The sequence below is a fragment of the Pleurodeles waltl genome, chromosome 3_1 (assembly GCF_031143425.1).
Source record: "Pleurodeles waltl isolate 20211129_DDA chromosome 3_1, aPleWal1.hap1.20221129, whole genome shotgun sequence".
In the NCBI taxonomy this organism is placed as follows: Eukaryota; Metazoa; Chordata; class Amphibia; order Caudata; family Salamandridae; genus Pleurodeles; species Pleurodeles waltl.
The window spans coordinates 1,336,603,990-1,336,619,150 of NC_090440.1; the positions used below are offsets into that span (position 1 = coordinate 1,336,603,990).

At 44.7% G+C, this 15,161-nt stretch overlaps 1 protein-coding gene across 3 annotated transcripts in view; it reads right to left on the reverse strand.

Annotated features, from left to right (window-relative positions):
- Positions 1-15,161, reverse strand: part of DSCAML1 (DS cell adhesion molecule like 1) — a 468,701-nt gene that overhangs the window by 376,707 nt on the left and 76,833 nt on the right. For all 3 annotated transcript variants that reach the window (XR_011201525.1, XM_069224722.1, XM_069224723.1), the window contains exon 3: positions 12,890-13,036. Coding sequence is in view for 2 of the 3 variants with exons in the window: in XM_069224722.1 (XP_069080823.1) it covers positions 12,890-13,036 (147 nt within the window). In the remaining variant the exon portion in view is untranslated. The remainder of the gene's footprint in view (positions 1-12,889; positions 13,037-15,161) is intronic.

A 15,161-nucleotide genomic window follows, 5' to 3' on the forward strand; every position in this document is an offset into this window, starting at 1 on the left:
TTATAACACATATCTAACAGTACAACATGCAGAATAAATGGGGGAGTTCAATTAAGCTACTGTATTTTCCACATGGCCAACCAACTGCATACCAAGCTCGATGCTTACTGGCCCACACAAAGGGCATCGACCCTACTATGACTACAGACAGTTTTAGCCGGATGCAGAGGTAGGTAATGGGGTGCCCAAAGTGGAGGGGACAAAATAAAAACCAGATGGAGACGGAGAGTGAACTTGCTGACAGAGATCCAACAAGATATTGCACAACTAGGAATGTGGGAGGAATGTCAGAGCAGGCACTGTGCCAAAGACTGTGGCAGGAATACACTTGTACCCGGCTGGCCAGTGGTGTCTCTTTGCACTGGGGATGAAGATTTTTCACATGGGTAGCATCTTTACAAAATGAATCAAACCCTGGCGCTGGAGAGTGTGCACCCCTGCAATGAATTCACCAAAGCAAGCTATGGATTTGTGACCCACTTTGCAGCACACACAACAATAAAGCAGGTATGCTACAGGTACTTTTATGAGACAGACTGACCACAGTTTACAGGGACACACCATGTGCATCGATTTTACAGTGTGAATGCAGTAAGTTCACCGAGCTGTAGAGGACTGAAGTGATGGACATAAAACGCTTTATCAGTGGCATGGTAGGTCTTTTTACCTGTACATAATGGAGAGATTTGCATACTTATCTTTTCCACCTTCTTCTAATTAGTCAGCCAGTAAAAGGCGACCAGATGCTACGCTGACCCATTTGGGAAATGGATGTCACATGTGAGCATATTTTGGCATGTGGACAGTACATGTATAATATGGGTGAGCATTGCCACCCTGGGATCCATTTTGTATTTGTTACAAGTAAGTGATGTCTAAGATGGAGGGTTGGGCAGAGAGCTCAGACAGCTGACGTGAACTGTAGGGCTACCCTTTAGGACATTCCAGGGATCTTTTATGGTGGGTCAGACTAACAATTGTTAAGGAGAGTAGACAAAAGGCTCCTTTAAAGCTAAGGAATTCCCCTCCACACTCCTGTACCACTATTCTCCGGAAGAACTACAGCTCACAGGTTAACAGGTAGTAAAGCAGGACTGCCTCCTTTGTTCTAGTTTTGGAGTTCTTCTGCCTGGAGACTTCCAGGCCCACCTGACCATCCTGCTAATGTGTTGCACAAAGACTTTGGCAGGAAGAGACTGAGCAGAGTAAGCAAAGGGGCAGAACTGCTCAGAACTGGTCTTGGAAGTGAACAATAGACACACAAAGCTCCTGTCTACTGCTTTAGTCCTTTTGTAGACACCTCCAGCCAGTGGGCAAAGATTTTACTAAGAAGAATCCGGGGTCTCCTCATAAGTGGCAACTAAGAACCTTGTCCTCAGGCACAGCCCGTCCTTTAGGTCGGAGGGGCCACCCCCCACACCTTTTCCCCCCTATGGTAGAGCGCCCTCCCAAAATGGGGGGAGAGTGGCTCCTTAGGACTCAGGGCCACTGTGGCCCGAAACCTCGTTCACTAGCTGTGCATCGGGCTGGCCGTAAGCACTTCCGCCCTTACACCTCGCGAGGTGTAGGGGCGGAAGTGATTCCCTGGGGGCACCCGTGGGCCGCGTCATTTCCAGGCCCGGGCGCCACACATAGGAGGGAGGGCTATTTAAGCACCCCCCTAGAAAGGCTCAGCCTTTATTGTTGCATTGAACAAAGGTCAGCCTGACAGACACTCTTCATGTTCAGGTCAGGCACCCAGGAGCAGACATGCGCGATTTGCGCAGACTCCTGGCTGCCTGAGCTGAACTTTGCTGGGCTAAGGAGGTCACAGCTCCTAGGAGTGTGACCTCCTCAGCTCAGCAAAGGTGCCTCAAGGCCCTCCCCTGGGTGATGAGGAAAGTGTCACCTATTGACTTCGACCTGGGCGCTTCAGGTTTAAGCCCTGACGTGCCCAGGGCGAGTGTCAATCAGTGACACTTCGTCACAGAGTGGGGTGGGGTATGCAGTCTCACTGACCCCATCCCACTCTGTGAGGTGGCTGGGACTGCTGCCTTCCCTCACTAGCTGACCTATGGTCAGCTAGTGAGGGAAGGCAGCAGTCCCAACCCTCCTGAGACCTCCGAGGCTGAAGGTAAGTGTGTGTGTGATCTTTTAAAATGAATGTTTGGTGCGTGCGTGCATGTTTGAATGTTATGAGTGTTGTTAATGAATGTGCATGCGTGTGTGTGTATGTGAAAGAAGGAGTGTGTGTGATCTTTTAAAATTAATGTTTGGCGCGTGGGTGCATGTTTGAATGTTATGAGTGTTGTTAATGGATGTGGGTGTGTGTGTGTGTGTGTGTGTGTGTGTGTGTGCTTCCCGCCCACCCCCCTCCCTCCTAAAGCTGCCGGCCGCCACTGCTTGTCCTCCAGGATCAGAGTATCCACTGCCAACTTCCCCTACCATTTGCGGGACCGGACACCGTGGGGACTTCACCTATGACTGCCAGGAATGGTTGATTAGACCCTGCTTTGATAAAGAGAGCAAATCAACTGATAGGCAGGGATCTTATTATATTGGTTGCGTGTTTTGAGTAAAATTATTTTCCAAGCATCAAGCCCTGGCTCTGGACATTGAATTATTTACTTGTGGTGGTTAACTTAATTGGGATGAGTTTCTAACCCCATGCCACCTCTCTGAGTAAGACTTTGACTACTCAGTTTCATTCCCTAGGGGGTCAAGTGCTGTGAAGGTGTACTTGATGCTCAGTGTTGGGCCCAACAGTAGGCTTAAGCCTCATGACACCATTTGGAAATAGCTCGCTCTGACGCAATCTTAGCCCAGCAACACTGATCAACTCTGGCACTGCACAAAAAAGTGCCCACAGCTCATGTTGCAGTGTATCTGACATAGGCATGACTGGGACTGTGCCCTGCCCAGTTCTGTCTGCCAATGGAAACTGGTGCTTGACCAATCCGTTCAATTTTTAATTAAACACCAATTGAATTAAATAAAACAGGTGGGAGTTCACACATAGGCTTCAAATATTCCAAAGATAACACACCCCTGCCATCCAGTAACTGCTATTTTGTCTTGGTATTGATGTACATGTTATAAGCAGCATCTTCCAGTTGTAACTGCGTTTTAACCAAAGCACTTCTTGTTGCGGCCATGATATGCGAAGATTCAACAAGGCCAGAGCAGGTATTTTAGTAAACTGCACCATCTGGGAAACTCATCTCATAAAAAGTGGATCAAACTAATTTACTCCACTTTCACATACAAAAAACACTAGAGGGAAATAACGAATCATGAATCCAACAAAGCCAGAGACCGGCAAACATTATTTACTACGCTCTGCTTCTGTCAATATGATAATGGCCCATACATATCTACTGTTTAATGTAATATCATCGCTGAACAGATGCTAAACCGCTCCCCATTAGTCAACACGCCGCGCCTAGTGCACACAGGACACAAAGGCAGCGTGGCGCACTAGGCCTTTCGTTTGTTTACAGCTAGCATAGCGCCGCTTTCACTGGAAACACACAAGCGGGGTCCTTTCAAGAGCTTCACCGGAGAACACAATGCCCCAGTTATCTGAGCACTGAGCCCTGACACCCTGGGCAGTGAGGTGCAGACCGCGCGCGCTGCCCACCTGCTGCGTAGCACCTCGCACGAGACTGTCTGGCGATAACACATTCGCCCAAGTAGTTGGAAAATACTTTTTACCTTAAATTGGGTTTTTAAGTGGGCCAGACATGCCAACTCTGAAATGTCTCTCTATCAAGCTGTGTATTCGTGGCTCAAACTTTACCGTCCAAAAAAACACTGATCGATTTCTCAAAAATGACTGTAAAAATCCATACTACGTCAGTGATGCAACCCCTGTTTACATTTCACGTTTTTCTTCTCCTTGACTCCCCAGGAATGTTTGCTTTTTTCAACATATTGTGGTTCTGTAGCAAAACAGGACTCGAGGCGCCTCCAGGTGTCTGAATGAACCCAGGTAGTAGCGGGTGTTTAGGACAATAAGTTCCATCATTGAGAGCTCGGAAGTGGAGGCACAAGGCACTGAAAGTTTCACCCAGTGAGTCATAAATATGTGAAGACTACAAGCACATCCAAACCATGGCCGCTCTGCTCAGCGCACAGAGTGATTTTTGCAGATATGCCAATTGTCACAAAGTGTGAGCCATGCAGATGGAGAATCTTAGAACGATGTTGAGAGACAGCAGAAGAAAGTAATGTGAACAGGGACGACCCCTCCAGTATACTGGAGGAGCGTCGCCCCACAGCTGAAAGGCAGAAAAATAAAATGATAATAAAAGTTCTTTATTATCATTTTATTTTTCTGTACTGGAGGGCAGGGCTCGCGACCCTCACGTCACCAGGGAGGAGGAGTAGCGGCTGTACGCTCTAAGTGTGCATATCAGTTTGGGCGGCCGTCAGAAGTTGGCCAAACTGACATGCACACTTAAAACTCTCCACCCAAGCTGTATTTTACAGCCGGGTGGAGACCAAGCTAGGGCTCCCACTCCCTCCCTGAGCGGCATTTCAGCCCGCTCACGCCAATCACGGCGCTTCTCTCATGCTGTGTAAGAGCATGAGAGAAGAGTCTGGATTGGGTAGGGAGGGGAGCAGATAAGCACTGAGGAGGTGGGAGCACAGAGGCGACATCCAGCAGCGCAGGTAAGTAGGTTTTTTTCAAAACGTATTATTCCTCCCCCCCACCACCCACCGCACTGCGGGTTGCCCCTCCAGCCATTCCTGCAGCAGTCGCCACTGGATGTGAAGGGGAGACTGGGAGTTTCTGAGGCATTCTGAAAGCCACAAGCCCTTCCGTAAACATCAGTATTGCTTAATTTACAATCTCATATTTTAAGAATTGAAACATTTTTAATTATAAATTTTCATAACAAAATTGTAGTTGTTCATTAATTTCACACAGCTAAAAATGATCGACAAAAGCCAAAATCCACTGTCGATCCCATACAGCAAACAAGGATTGACTAAAGCCAACAGGCCTTGTGTCACATGTGTGGATACAATAAAATATAACTCATAGCGACGCAGCCAAACACTGGTCAGGTGGCTCGCTGTGTGAAACGTTGGATCTCGTTTAAATATTTTAGTGGAACCTTATTTATGTAGGCCACGCCTCCTGAGAAGGATTCCTACTAGGCTTATTTGGCCGCTCCCCTTTTAAGACCCCCCCCCCCAAATCTTTGTCCTCCCACTGAAACCACTGCTGAAAATAACCCCCCAAAATTAAAATGTTCAGATAAACCTATTGGCTAATAGTAATTATGTTTTTCCCAACTTTTTCAAAATATGAACATACAGGGACCTTAAAGTAGTCACATTTGTTTGTGCTTCAGGTTTTGGTGATTTTCATTTAAATGTTGGTGAAATAAATTAGCGCCAGCACAAACGTTTTTTAGGAAGCTGTGGAGCTGGAAAGGGCGGCCTGCATATAACGCTTTGCTTTATTTTGCATATTTAAAAATATTTATTTGATGGTCAGCAGGTCAGGTTTGGAAAGGACTTCGGTGGAGTTGGGGGATCCTTTTATTTAAAGGAAAAATGTTTTGATGTTTGGGAAGGAATAGCAGCGCCACTGGGGCAGGGAGTGCTTTCCTCTTCATTCTGAAATTTATCCTGTAGAAATGCTGTTGGGAATTGAAATATTGTAGGGATCACAGTAGTTGTTGTAGTCATCCCGAACACTTTCAAGATTGTTTTCCCCATAGATCGAGAGTGCCAGGCCTCACAAGACCTTCTTCCCTCTGGGAGCTACCCCAAGCCACTGCCCTCTCACTGCCCACACACCCGTCCTATGAGACACCAGTGCCAATACCTGCTATGAGGTATGTGATGCTCTAGAGAGGAAGCTCTTTGCCGGACAGTAGTTGCACAGAAATAGAAGGCCCCACTGCATTGAGGGTTTACACCTTTTCACACCCATAGCCCTCTTCCCACAAAACCTACAGGGACCCAGCCTGCGGTCACTCTAGGTCTAACTATTTTCAATACACTGTCTCTGATATTTCTTCAAACAGAGAATACATCTTAGGTGCAAGTTCCCAATCCAGTCGATGAGTTTCCATTCACCCTTTGGTAATACAGGTGTCCTTCAAGACATGCATTATGGGTCAATCCTGTATCTCCCCAGTCCTCTGGGCTCCTGCAAAGTGGCATCCTCCCCACCTTGCACGAGTGCCTTATTCTTTGTTCCCTATGTTAGCTGTCTACTTCACTATCATTAGTGCCCAAGCCACACTACACAAGGGTCACAGCATCTACCTATACTCGCAGTGCTGAAACCATAACCTAGCCTGCCTAAAGCGATAACTTTCTGCCTCTCATCTAACCAAGAGCAGGCCCTCTCATTGCGAGGGGTACATCCCACCGGATTTCAAAGCTCAAAAAACCGTTATTTGAGGTGGATATGGTAACATGCAATATAAAGTGAGGTTCGGGTTGTGTTAAAAGTTAGTTGCCTACAGTCAGAATTTTGACACAGGACGGGCTTGCTTTATAAGTCAATAATTTAAAAATTATGTCCTTTTTTATTTTTTTCATTTATGACCAGGTTAGTCCTTTCTAGTTATTTCTTAGCGTGCGGCTGTTTTATAACAATGTTTTAGACTTCTTTAAATGTATTGTTTCAACATAATTCATTTAAGAAGACTGGTTTCAAATGTGTTTAATAGATATTTTCACTTACATCTAAACTCCCCAATTTTTTTTTTTTTTTTTTTTTTTTTTTTCAACACAATTTCTCATATCCCCAGGGAAACATCAAACTACCAACCAAATCCAACCGTCTTGTTGGGAGAGTATATGAACGTTCCAAAAGAAAGAATTGAGATTTCAGGGCAAGTGACTCCATTTACAAATCTGACTTTGCTTCCAGGAGGTGTCTTGAGGCACAATTAAGGACCAGACAAGGAAAGGGTTTAAGGCTACAGAAAAACAGATTCACCCTGAAGGTGAAGGGTTTACAGTTGAAACCAGAAAGCTATAGCTTTGCTTGTTTTGTAAAGCTGCCCTTCGACTTTCGCTAAGCTGGGTCTAGGAATAATCAGAAGCAATAGCTTTGATGATCTCAGTGACAAACCCTTCAATGGCAGTGACTAAGTGAGGTCAGGTTTGCAAAATAAACAAGCATTGGCACAGCCAATAGGTCTCACTTTTGGGATTCTGCAAGTATTTAGCCTGAGCTACGGAACCCTATTTACAGGAGATTTGCTATGCCTTCCTCAACACCGACTCTTGATGGAGAGCGAAGCCTGTCCTGAGTCAGTGAGAACAGCCAGAAGCAGCACAGCACCGAACAGAGGAGGAGGTGAACAGACTAAAGCAACTGAATACCTATCTATCGATGAACAGAGATTGGGAGGACTTAGGAAGGGTGTGAATAGCATGACGTTTGCCTGATGTTAAGATGGCCCATGCCTACCAGAAGCATTGCTGATACACAGTTATGTGCTTCTCTCATTCGTAATGGATACTAATAAAAAAGAAAACATGAAATAGCGGCCATGAATCAGGCACAAGTGTGCGCCGTATAGATAAAAGTTAGGTGCTGCCATGCTGAAATATGACGCACGGCGGCCTTGAAGTGGACGCCATTCTGTTTTCTGAATTGGAGTTTGGCTTGACTGGAAAGGTCGAACGCTCGCATGCAGTGCTCCTGGACAAAGAAAAAACCCAGTCCCTTTGCAGTTACTATATTGGGACAAGTGTAAGGGTACAAGTACTACAGTGCTTCTCTGTCGGAGTAAACAACTGACCAAAAAGTAGGACAAAGAGCAAACATTAACCACTCACAAGCAAGCAATTTCAAAGGAGACTGAAACAAACAAATGAGGAGCAGGGGGGATGGCTTTAAGCCCGAAAGGGAGTATACCACAGTATACACAAGGTTGTACGCTTACGCTCGACCTAAAAAAAGACAGCTTTCAGACATTGTGAAGTGCCATGGAACAAAAGTCTGTTAGGTGTCAATGCCCAACACGGATATTGTTGAGCTTGGAGAAAAAACCCTCACTTAATTCATAGAACCTTACATAGAGGAAAGACTGATTAGCGAACCTGTTTTTTACACCCAGCATTTCTCAGTTTAGACACTCCATACCAGTAGAAAGATTTTAGGTTGTGAGCATTATAAAATGCAGGCACTCTTAGGAAAATGAGTTAAAACTGGGGAAAACTCCCAGTTTTTTACTTTTGGAACTCTAGAATTTGGACTTTTGCTATTGTGTGAGTCTCCCTAATGGAATCTCATCTATTTTAATTTCTTGTAAAACTGTTTTTTGAGTTGCAACCTATAGAGCCCACCTTTCAAATCAAGCCAGCAGCCCATGAACAGATAGGGGAATGTGCTCTTAGTAAGTTACATGGGAGATGTATACACAGTTTGTGTAAAGTGCATGGTGGTGTGTGAATGCAGCTTACATTGTGTAGTAGCTGAATGAGAGCACACAAAGGTCCACCCTCTTTTTCTGCCAAGTTTGAATGACAAAGGCTTTAGCTTGGCCAGTCTGGAGCTAATGAACAAAATGTCATGAGCCTCCTGAAACTAGCTCCAGAGATGGATCGCTTCAATATGTCTCTACATCTGCAAAGCGAGGATAATACTAGGTGTACACCCAAGTCATACATTAGTGTGGGTGAGAAATGTTCGCGCACCAGAGCCATGATCCTCAATTGCTAATGTCTTGAACAAGGGGGGACAACCTGGATGACTGCCTTGTAAAAGAGGAACTGCCTGCTGTAGAGAGGGGACTGCTGGACTGCATTCTCCAATTGTTGAATGAAGGGACATTGAACGATCTGATCATGAGTCATGAGGTACTTTTGCCAATTTCCCCATTCTGACTTCAAGAGACCAGGGCATCCTCACCAGCACCAGGGCAGCCATAACTTCCTTTCATATGACTAGATAATGTTGTGACTAAGCCCGTAGTCCTCAATGTGTTAATTGCAGCCATTTATATACTGGTACTTGCCCGTACAGAGTCATTGATGGTTGTATATATTGAGGCCTGCAGGCGTGCAAATTGTCACAAGATAATGAATGCATAATGTTTACAGAAGTAGGTGATGTGCACTCTGGTTCTTCTAGGAGGCTTACCTTTAGGAAGAATTGTGAACTGATAGTCTGACTAAGCACTTGTTGACTGCTTCAAGTACTGTTTTGCATATTGTATATATTTTATGTGTTTGTAAATTAAAGACGTAGGCAGCTTTGTAAAAGGGAAGGCATTGGCTGGACAATGATTTAAAGAATGTAATTTTCCATGGTAAGGAGTTCTGTGTTATCAAACTCGAGAGAGCACTGGACAGCTCTGCCTTGTCCAGCTTGGGAGTCGGGTGCGGGTGTGTGTGCTTGGTTTTCAGATCGGAGTAATGAAAGCTCGGAGACCGGGGGACCCCAATGGTTATCTACTGCAGTTGAGGTTCTGTAACCCCCTATATACTCGATCCCTCCTCAAAACCTGTCCTCACAGGCATCAGAAAATATTTCTAAATTACCAATCTCATACTGCAGAGCTCATACAAGCAATTTAAAATTATGGTGAAAGGAATAATGTAGATTGGGACATTCTCAGATTTAATGGCATTTCACGTTAGAGATTCCCAGATTATAACGTCTCTAAAACAAACGTAAATGACAGACAAAATCGAAACAGAAAAATTCCTCACATCAAACCTCGGTAGTAAAAATCTTTTGCTAAGGAGCATTTTACAGCACACAGCCAGACAGAACATGCCCACGAGGGATCACGCCAAAAGACAACCAGAGAGCTATTCTGAAATTAGTGCACAAAAGTAATTATTTTTAACTTCAAAGAAGCCACTAGAGCAGACGATTTCCCACATTACAGAACACAACATGCATTTTTGCAGTTTACTGTGAAACACCAGAAGTATTATCAGAGTATAAACACTTAGGGGGTTATTTCAACTTTGGAGGAGGTGTTAATCCGTCCCAAATGTGACGGATATACCACCAGCCGTATTACGAGTTCCATAGGATATAATGGACTCGTAATACGGCTGGTGGTATATCCGTCACTTTACCGTCACTTTTGGGACGGATTAACACCTCCTCCAAAGTTGTAATAACCCCCTTAATGCCAGACTGTATCTCGTGTTAGAGAGCTTGCCACATTTGAGCTGTTCAGATTATAGAGCATGCAACCACAAAATATGCCCTGGTTAAATATCACGCCACAACAAAAGATGCCCAGGTTATAGAGTATGTAATAGCAAAAGATGTTCAGGAGCATGTCATAGCAGGGTAACTCTCAGGTTATAAAGTAAATCATGTCAGTAAAATGGTCAGGTTGTGAATAGGTCACAACAAAAAATGGTCAGGTTATGGACTATGTGACAATGAAAATGCTCAGGTTACAGAATATGTCCCAGAAAAGATGGTCTGTTTACAGAGTGCGTTACAACAAAGATGCTCGGGTTATAGAGCATATCACAACAAAACATGCTTAGAAGCATGTCACAGCAGGGTAACACACAGGTTATAAAGTACATCACTTCAGAGAGATGCTCAGGTTATAGACTATGTCATAACAAAGATGCTCAGGTTACAGAGTACGTCCCAACTAAGATGCTGAGGTTATAGACTATGTCACAACAAAGATGCTCAGGATATACAGTAGGTCTCGACAAAGATGCTCAGTTTATAAAGTATGTTTCAACAAAGATGCTCAGGTTATATACTATGTCACAACAAAGATGCTCAGGTTATACAGTAGGTCTCAACAAAGATGCTCGGGTTATAGACTATGTCACAACAAAGATGCTCAGGTTACAGAGTACGTCCCAACAAAGATGCTCAGGTTATACAGTATGTCTCAACAAAGATGCTCAGTTTATAGAGTATGCACCAACAAAGAGGCTTAGGTTACAGAGTATGTCACAACAAAGATGCTCCGGTTATAGAATATTTCACAAAAAAGATGCTTAGGTTACGGAGCATGTTGTCACAGCAGAGTTATGCTCAGGTTCATAACAAACACAAAGTCAGGGTAAGGATTCAGTCACACCAGATAGTATTGAAAGTTATACAGGATGTCACTACACAACATGATCAGGAGCATGTCACAGCAAGATAATGCTGAGGTTGTAGAAGTCGTCCCAGCAAAGACGCTCATGGTAGAGAGTATGTCACAATACAAATATTGTTAGGTTATGGATCGTGTCACAGCAAAAAGAAGCTTGGGTTACAAAGCATGTGACTGCTTAAAAAAATCTCCAGTTACTGAACACTTTACAGTAAAATGGTACTCAGGTGGCTGAGCATGTCAACTAAAACGTTGCTCATTTTACACACCAGATCACAGCAGTATGGAGCTCGAGTCACAGAACATATTGTAGGAGAAAAGGGCTCTGGTTACAAAGCAGATCACTCTCAAACACAGTATTTCATACTAGAGATTCCCAAATTACTGACCTTTTTATAACTACAGAGCAGATCACAAAAACAAATGTCTTCAAGTGAAAAGCACATGACAGCACACGACCAGTCACAAAGGAAATTGTGAGCATGCTTTGATACAAAGAGGCAATATTCTCAAAGGCACATTTCATAACAGAACTAGTTATAAGATTAAGGACCCATGACAGCAGACACATTTACTTGTTGTGGAGCACAACATACAGATATATAACTTTGCAGCATTAAAGTGGACCTTTTGTCCTAGTATAGACCACTCGGGATGATTCTTAGGTCAAGGAATATGTCAGAAGAAACAGAAACCCAGGTTATAAAGTGTGCAGCACCAGAATGATTGTCACGCTGCAGGGCACATTACAGCAGACATATGTGGAGGTGGCAGAGCATGCCCCAGAAGAATGAGACTTAGATTATTGAAAGATCTCACAGCAAAGAAGCTCATCTCACGGCAACAGAGGCTCGCAAGCGTGTCACAGCAGAGTCCCAGGTTATGGAGCATCTCACAGCAGAAAGGAGATTAGGATTACTGAACATCTCACAGCAGAGACGCTCAAGAGCAAAGCTGCAGCAGAGAGTCCCATGTGATGGAGCATCTCACAGCAGAAAGGAGACTAGGATTATTGAACATCTCACGGCAAGAGACGCTCGCCAGCGTGTCACAGCAGAGTCCCAGGTTATGGAGCATCTCACAGCAGAAAAGAGACTAGGAATGTTGAACATCTCACAACAAAGAAAATCACAAGCAAGTCGCAGCAGAGTCCCATGTTATGGAGCATCTCACATCAGAAAGTGGACTAGGATTACTGAACATCCCACAGCAAGAGACGCTCGCGAGCGTGTCACAGCAGAGAGTCCCAGGTTGGGGAGCATCTCACAGCAGAAAGGTTCTGGGGTTTTCGAGCATGTTTTACAAGAACTATTCTCAGTTTCTAGAGCATGCCACGGCAATAATGCTGATAATGACACAGCAGGATAGTCAGGTTATTTAGCAGGTCTTACCAGAAATATGCTCAATTTACGGAACATGTCAAAGCTAAAATATGCTCAGATTGCTGATCATGTCAGCACAGAAGGATGCTTAGATTATGGAGTATTTCACAATAGAACGATGCTCAGTTAGAGAGCATGATGCAGCTGAAAGATGCTCCCATTGCTGATTAGGACACAGCAGAAAGATACTCAGATTGAATATCACCATAGAAGGATGCCCACTGCTCGTGCACAACAGAAATCTGCTTAGGTTATGTAGTATGTCACTTTAGAAAGATACTCAGGCTCATGCCACAGCAGAAAGATGCTCAGGTGTAGAACATGCAACAATAGAAGATGCTTATGTTATGAAACATGCCACATCAGGAGGCTGTTGTGGTTACAGACATCACAGGAAAAAGACATTTGAGTTGTACAGCAAGGGCCCCTACACCGCAAGGATTCTTGTCTTACCTGGGACAATGGAGACTGTGTCCTTTTCCCACGATACAACACTAACGTATTCCTGCACAGTAGAGGTGATGAGGCACTTGAAAACAGCAACGCTTCCACGCATCGACCTCTGGTCTTCAACCCGCACTGAGTATGGTTCCCTGAAAACTGAGAAGGAGAAGTAGGTCTGTTATGGCGCACAAAGGACAGTCAGATTGAAGTGAAATCCCTAAATACCTCCATAAATGTATAAAACTATTACACAAACTTTTTGACTTTCTGACCCAAACAGCCATGCTGTTGTATAGGTCCATCTGGTCTCACCAATTAGTGCCACCTAATTTTAACCCAGCAATGCCCCTTCTTTTGCAATACTATTGCTCCCTTTGTACAATATTTTATGTTTGGTATGTAAAATAGTCCCTCATGCATTACAATGCAAACACTCAATAGAAGGCAAAATGATACACCAAACGGCCAATAGCATTTGATGAGGGATGTTATTCTATGGGCGAAGCCGAAGCCCACACTGTAAATACTAAATAATTGTTAACAATACAAGCGTATAGCAGCAATGCTAAGCCAGACCTAATAAGATGAGCTGAAACAATAAATGTTTGTTGAAATCTTTGAAGCCTATTCATGATGGAACTTCCTACGGTTTGTAATGTTAAACTCTTGAGTTTTGCTTCAAGGAGGCAATGGTTTGGCTTGTAAGGATCCCGGTGATTACCTCCTCATACTTGCGCGTTCCAAAGCTCAGCTCAGTTGACCTCTCTCATTTCCAATTTACCATCTCATTGCTTGCAGTTTTTCATGTTTGTGCTTCTTCAATCCACCATTTTCTCATACGCTTCACTATATTGGTTGATCTGTGCATCTTGCGGAGGTTGGGAAGCGGCCCACTTACATCACTTCGCATCTGCACTGCTCGTCGGTGCTTTAGGCCGCGCAGTCAGGTGTAGGCCACAGATGCAGCTGCTATGCCTGTGTGCGCTTCTCAGCAGGTGTTAAACCAGGCACGTATGCCACATGCTCTGCTAAGCGTCATGGCAACACTTCCCGCCCTGTTAACCAATTCAACCATAGAAAACCTTGGATGAATGACGGACGGGTACAGTCGGCTTCTTTATTTAGATCATATTTAATCCCCAGGTTGCACGACAAGAGCTTTGTGAAACCACTAACTTTTCTCGCACTTATGTCAAGACTTTCTAACCAAGGCATAAGGGAACTCAACTAGTTCACCGAACCAGAACTTCTACCTCATTCTGGACCAAACTAGCAGTAACCAAAGAGGAGGCCACTTGCCTGCCCTTTGCAAAGTGGAACCCTTCTGAGATGCATGCTCTACTCAGGAAACCGGGCACATGGGGCATTAGGACCTACGTGACTATGGCAGAGTCATGCAGTGCCCTAAACCGCATCTCCACAAAAGGTTGTATATGCAGTGCTGCTGAAGACTGGGGGTCAAAGCCAACTTTCTTTTGCTTCTTCATCTCCAGTACCACTGGATCATAAGCACTAGTGCAGTGCTGGTGCATAGTCTGCCCCTCAGTGCAGAGCTAATTGAACATCTTACTGCTCTGCTACTGCAGCAACCCCGCACTGCTGCTGTATTTGACCTCTCCCCTTCAGTGCAACTGCAACATATCCATCCCACAGTACTGCTACAAAATCTGGGCTCACTACTCTAGCCTATCTACTGTTGCATTGCTGCTGTACCCTTGGAGCCCAATTGATGTGTTAACGCAGCCTTGCCTTTCCGAAGCACTACCGCACGGTTGTCCTCTCGCTGCACTGTTTCTACATCCCATCTCCCCACTGCAGTGCTGTTTCAGGACATCCCCTGGTTGTGCTCTGAAGGATGAGCCTTCCACTCAAGTGCTATTGCAACTATTGTAACATGCACCCCCCCCAGCAGTATTGCTGAATTTTACCACTCAAGCATGGAGTTGATGCTCTGCAGAATACCCACTGCATTGCTACATAAAGTATAAAGTTTACTTTCAACTACAACTCCAGTACAACTTGTGGATTCCTCTGTAGCTGTATCATATCCTGGACTCATACTGCAGCATTACTCTCTCCTGCGCTCCCACCACAGTACTACTCTCTCCTGGGCCTCTCCCGGCATCATCTGTGGCTCCTCTGGAGACAGGGCTTCCACAGAATACACCTGTAACTGCAGTGTTACTCTATCCTGGACTTGCCTGGCCACTCCGACAACACTATTTCCCCACAGACTCCATTTACAATGTTGCTTCTTCCTGGGTCCCCACCGCAGGGTTAC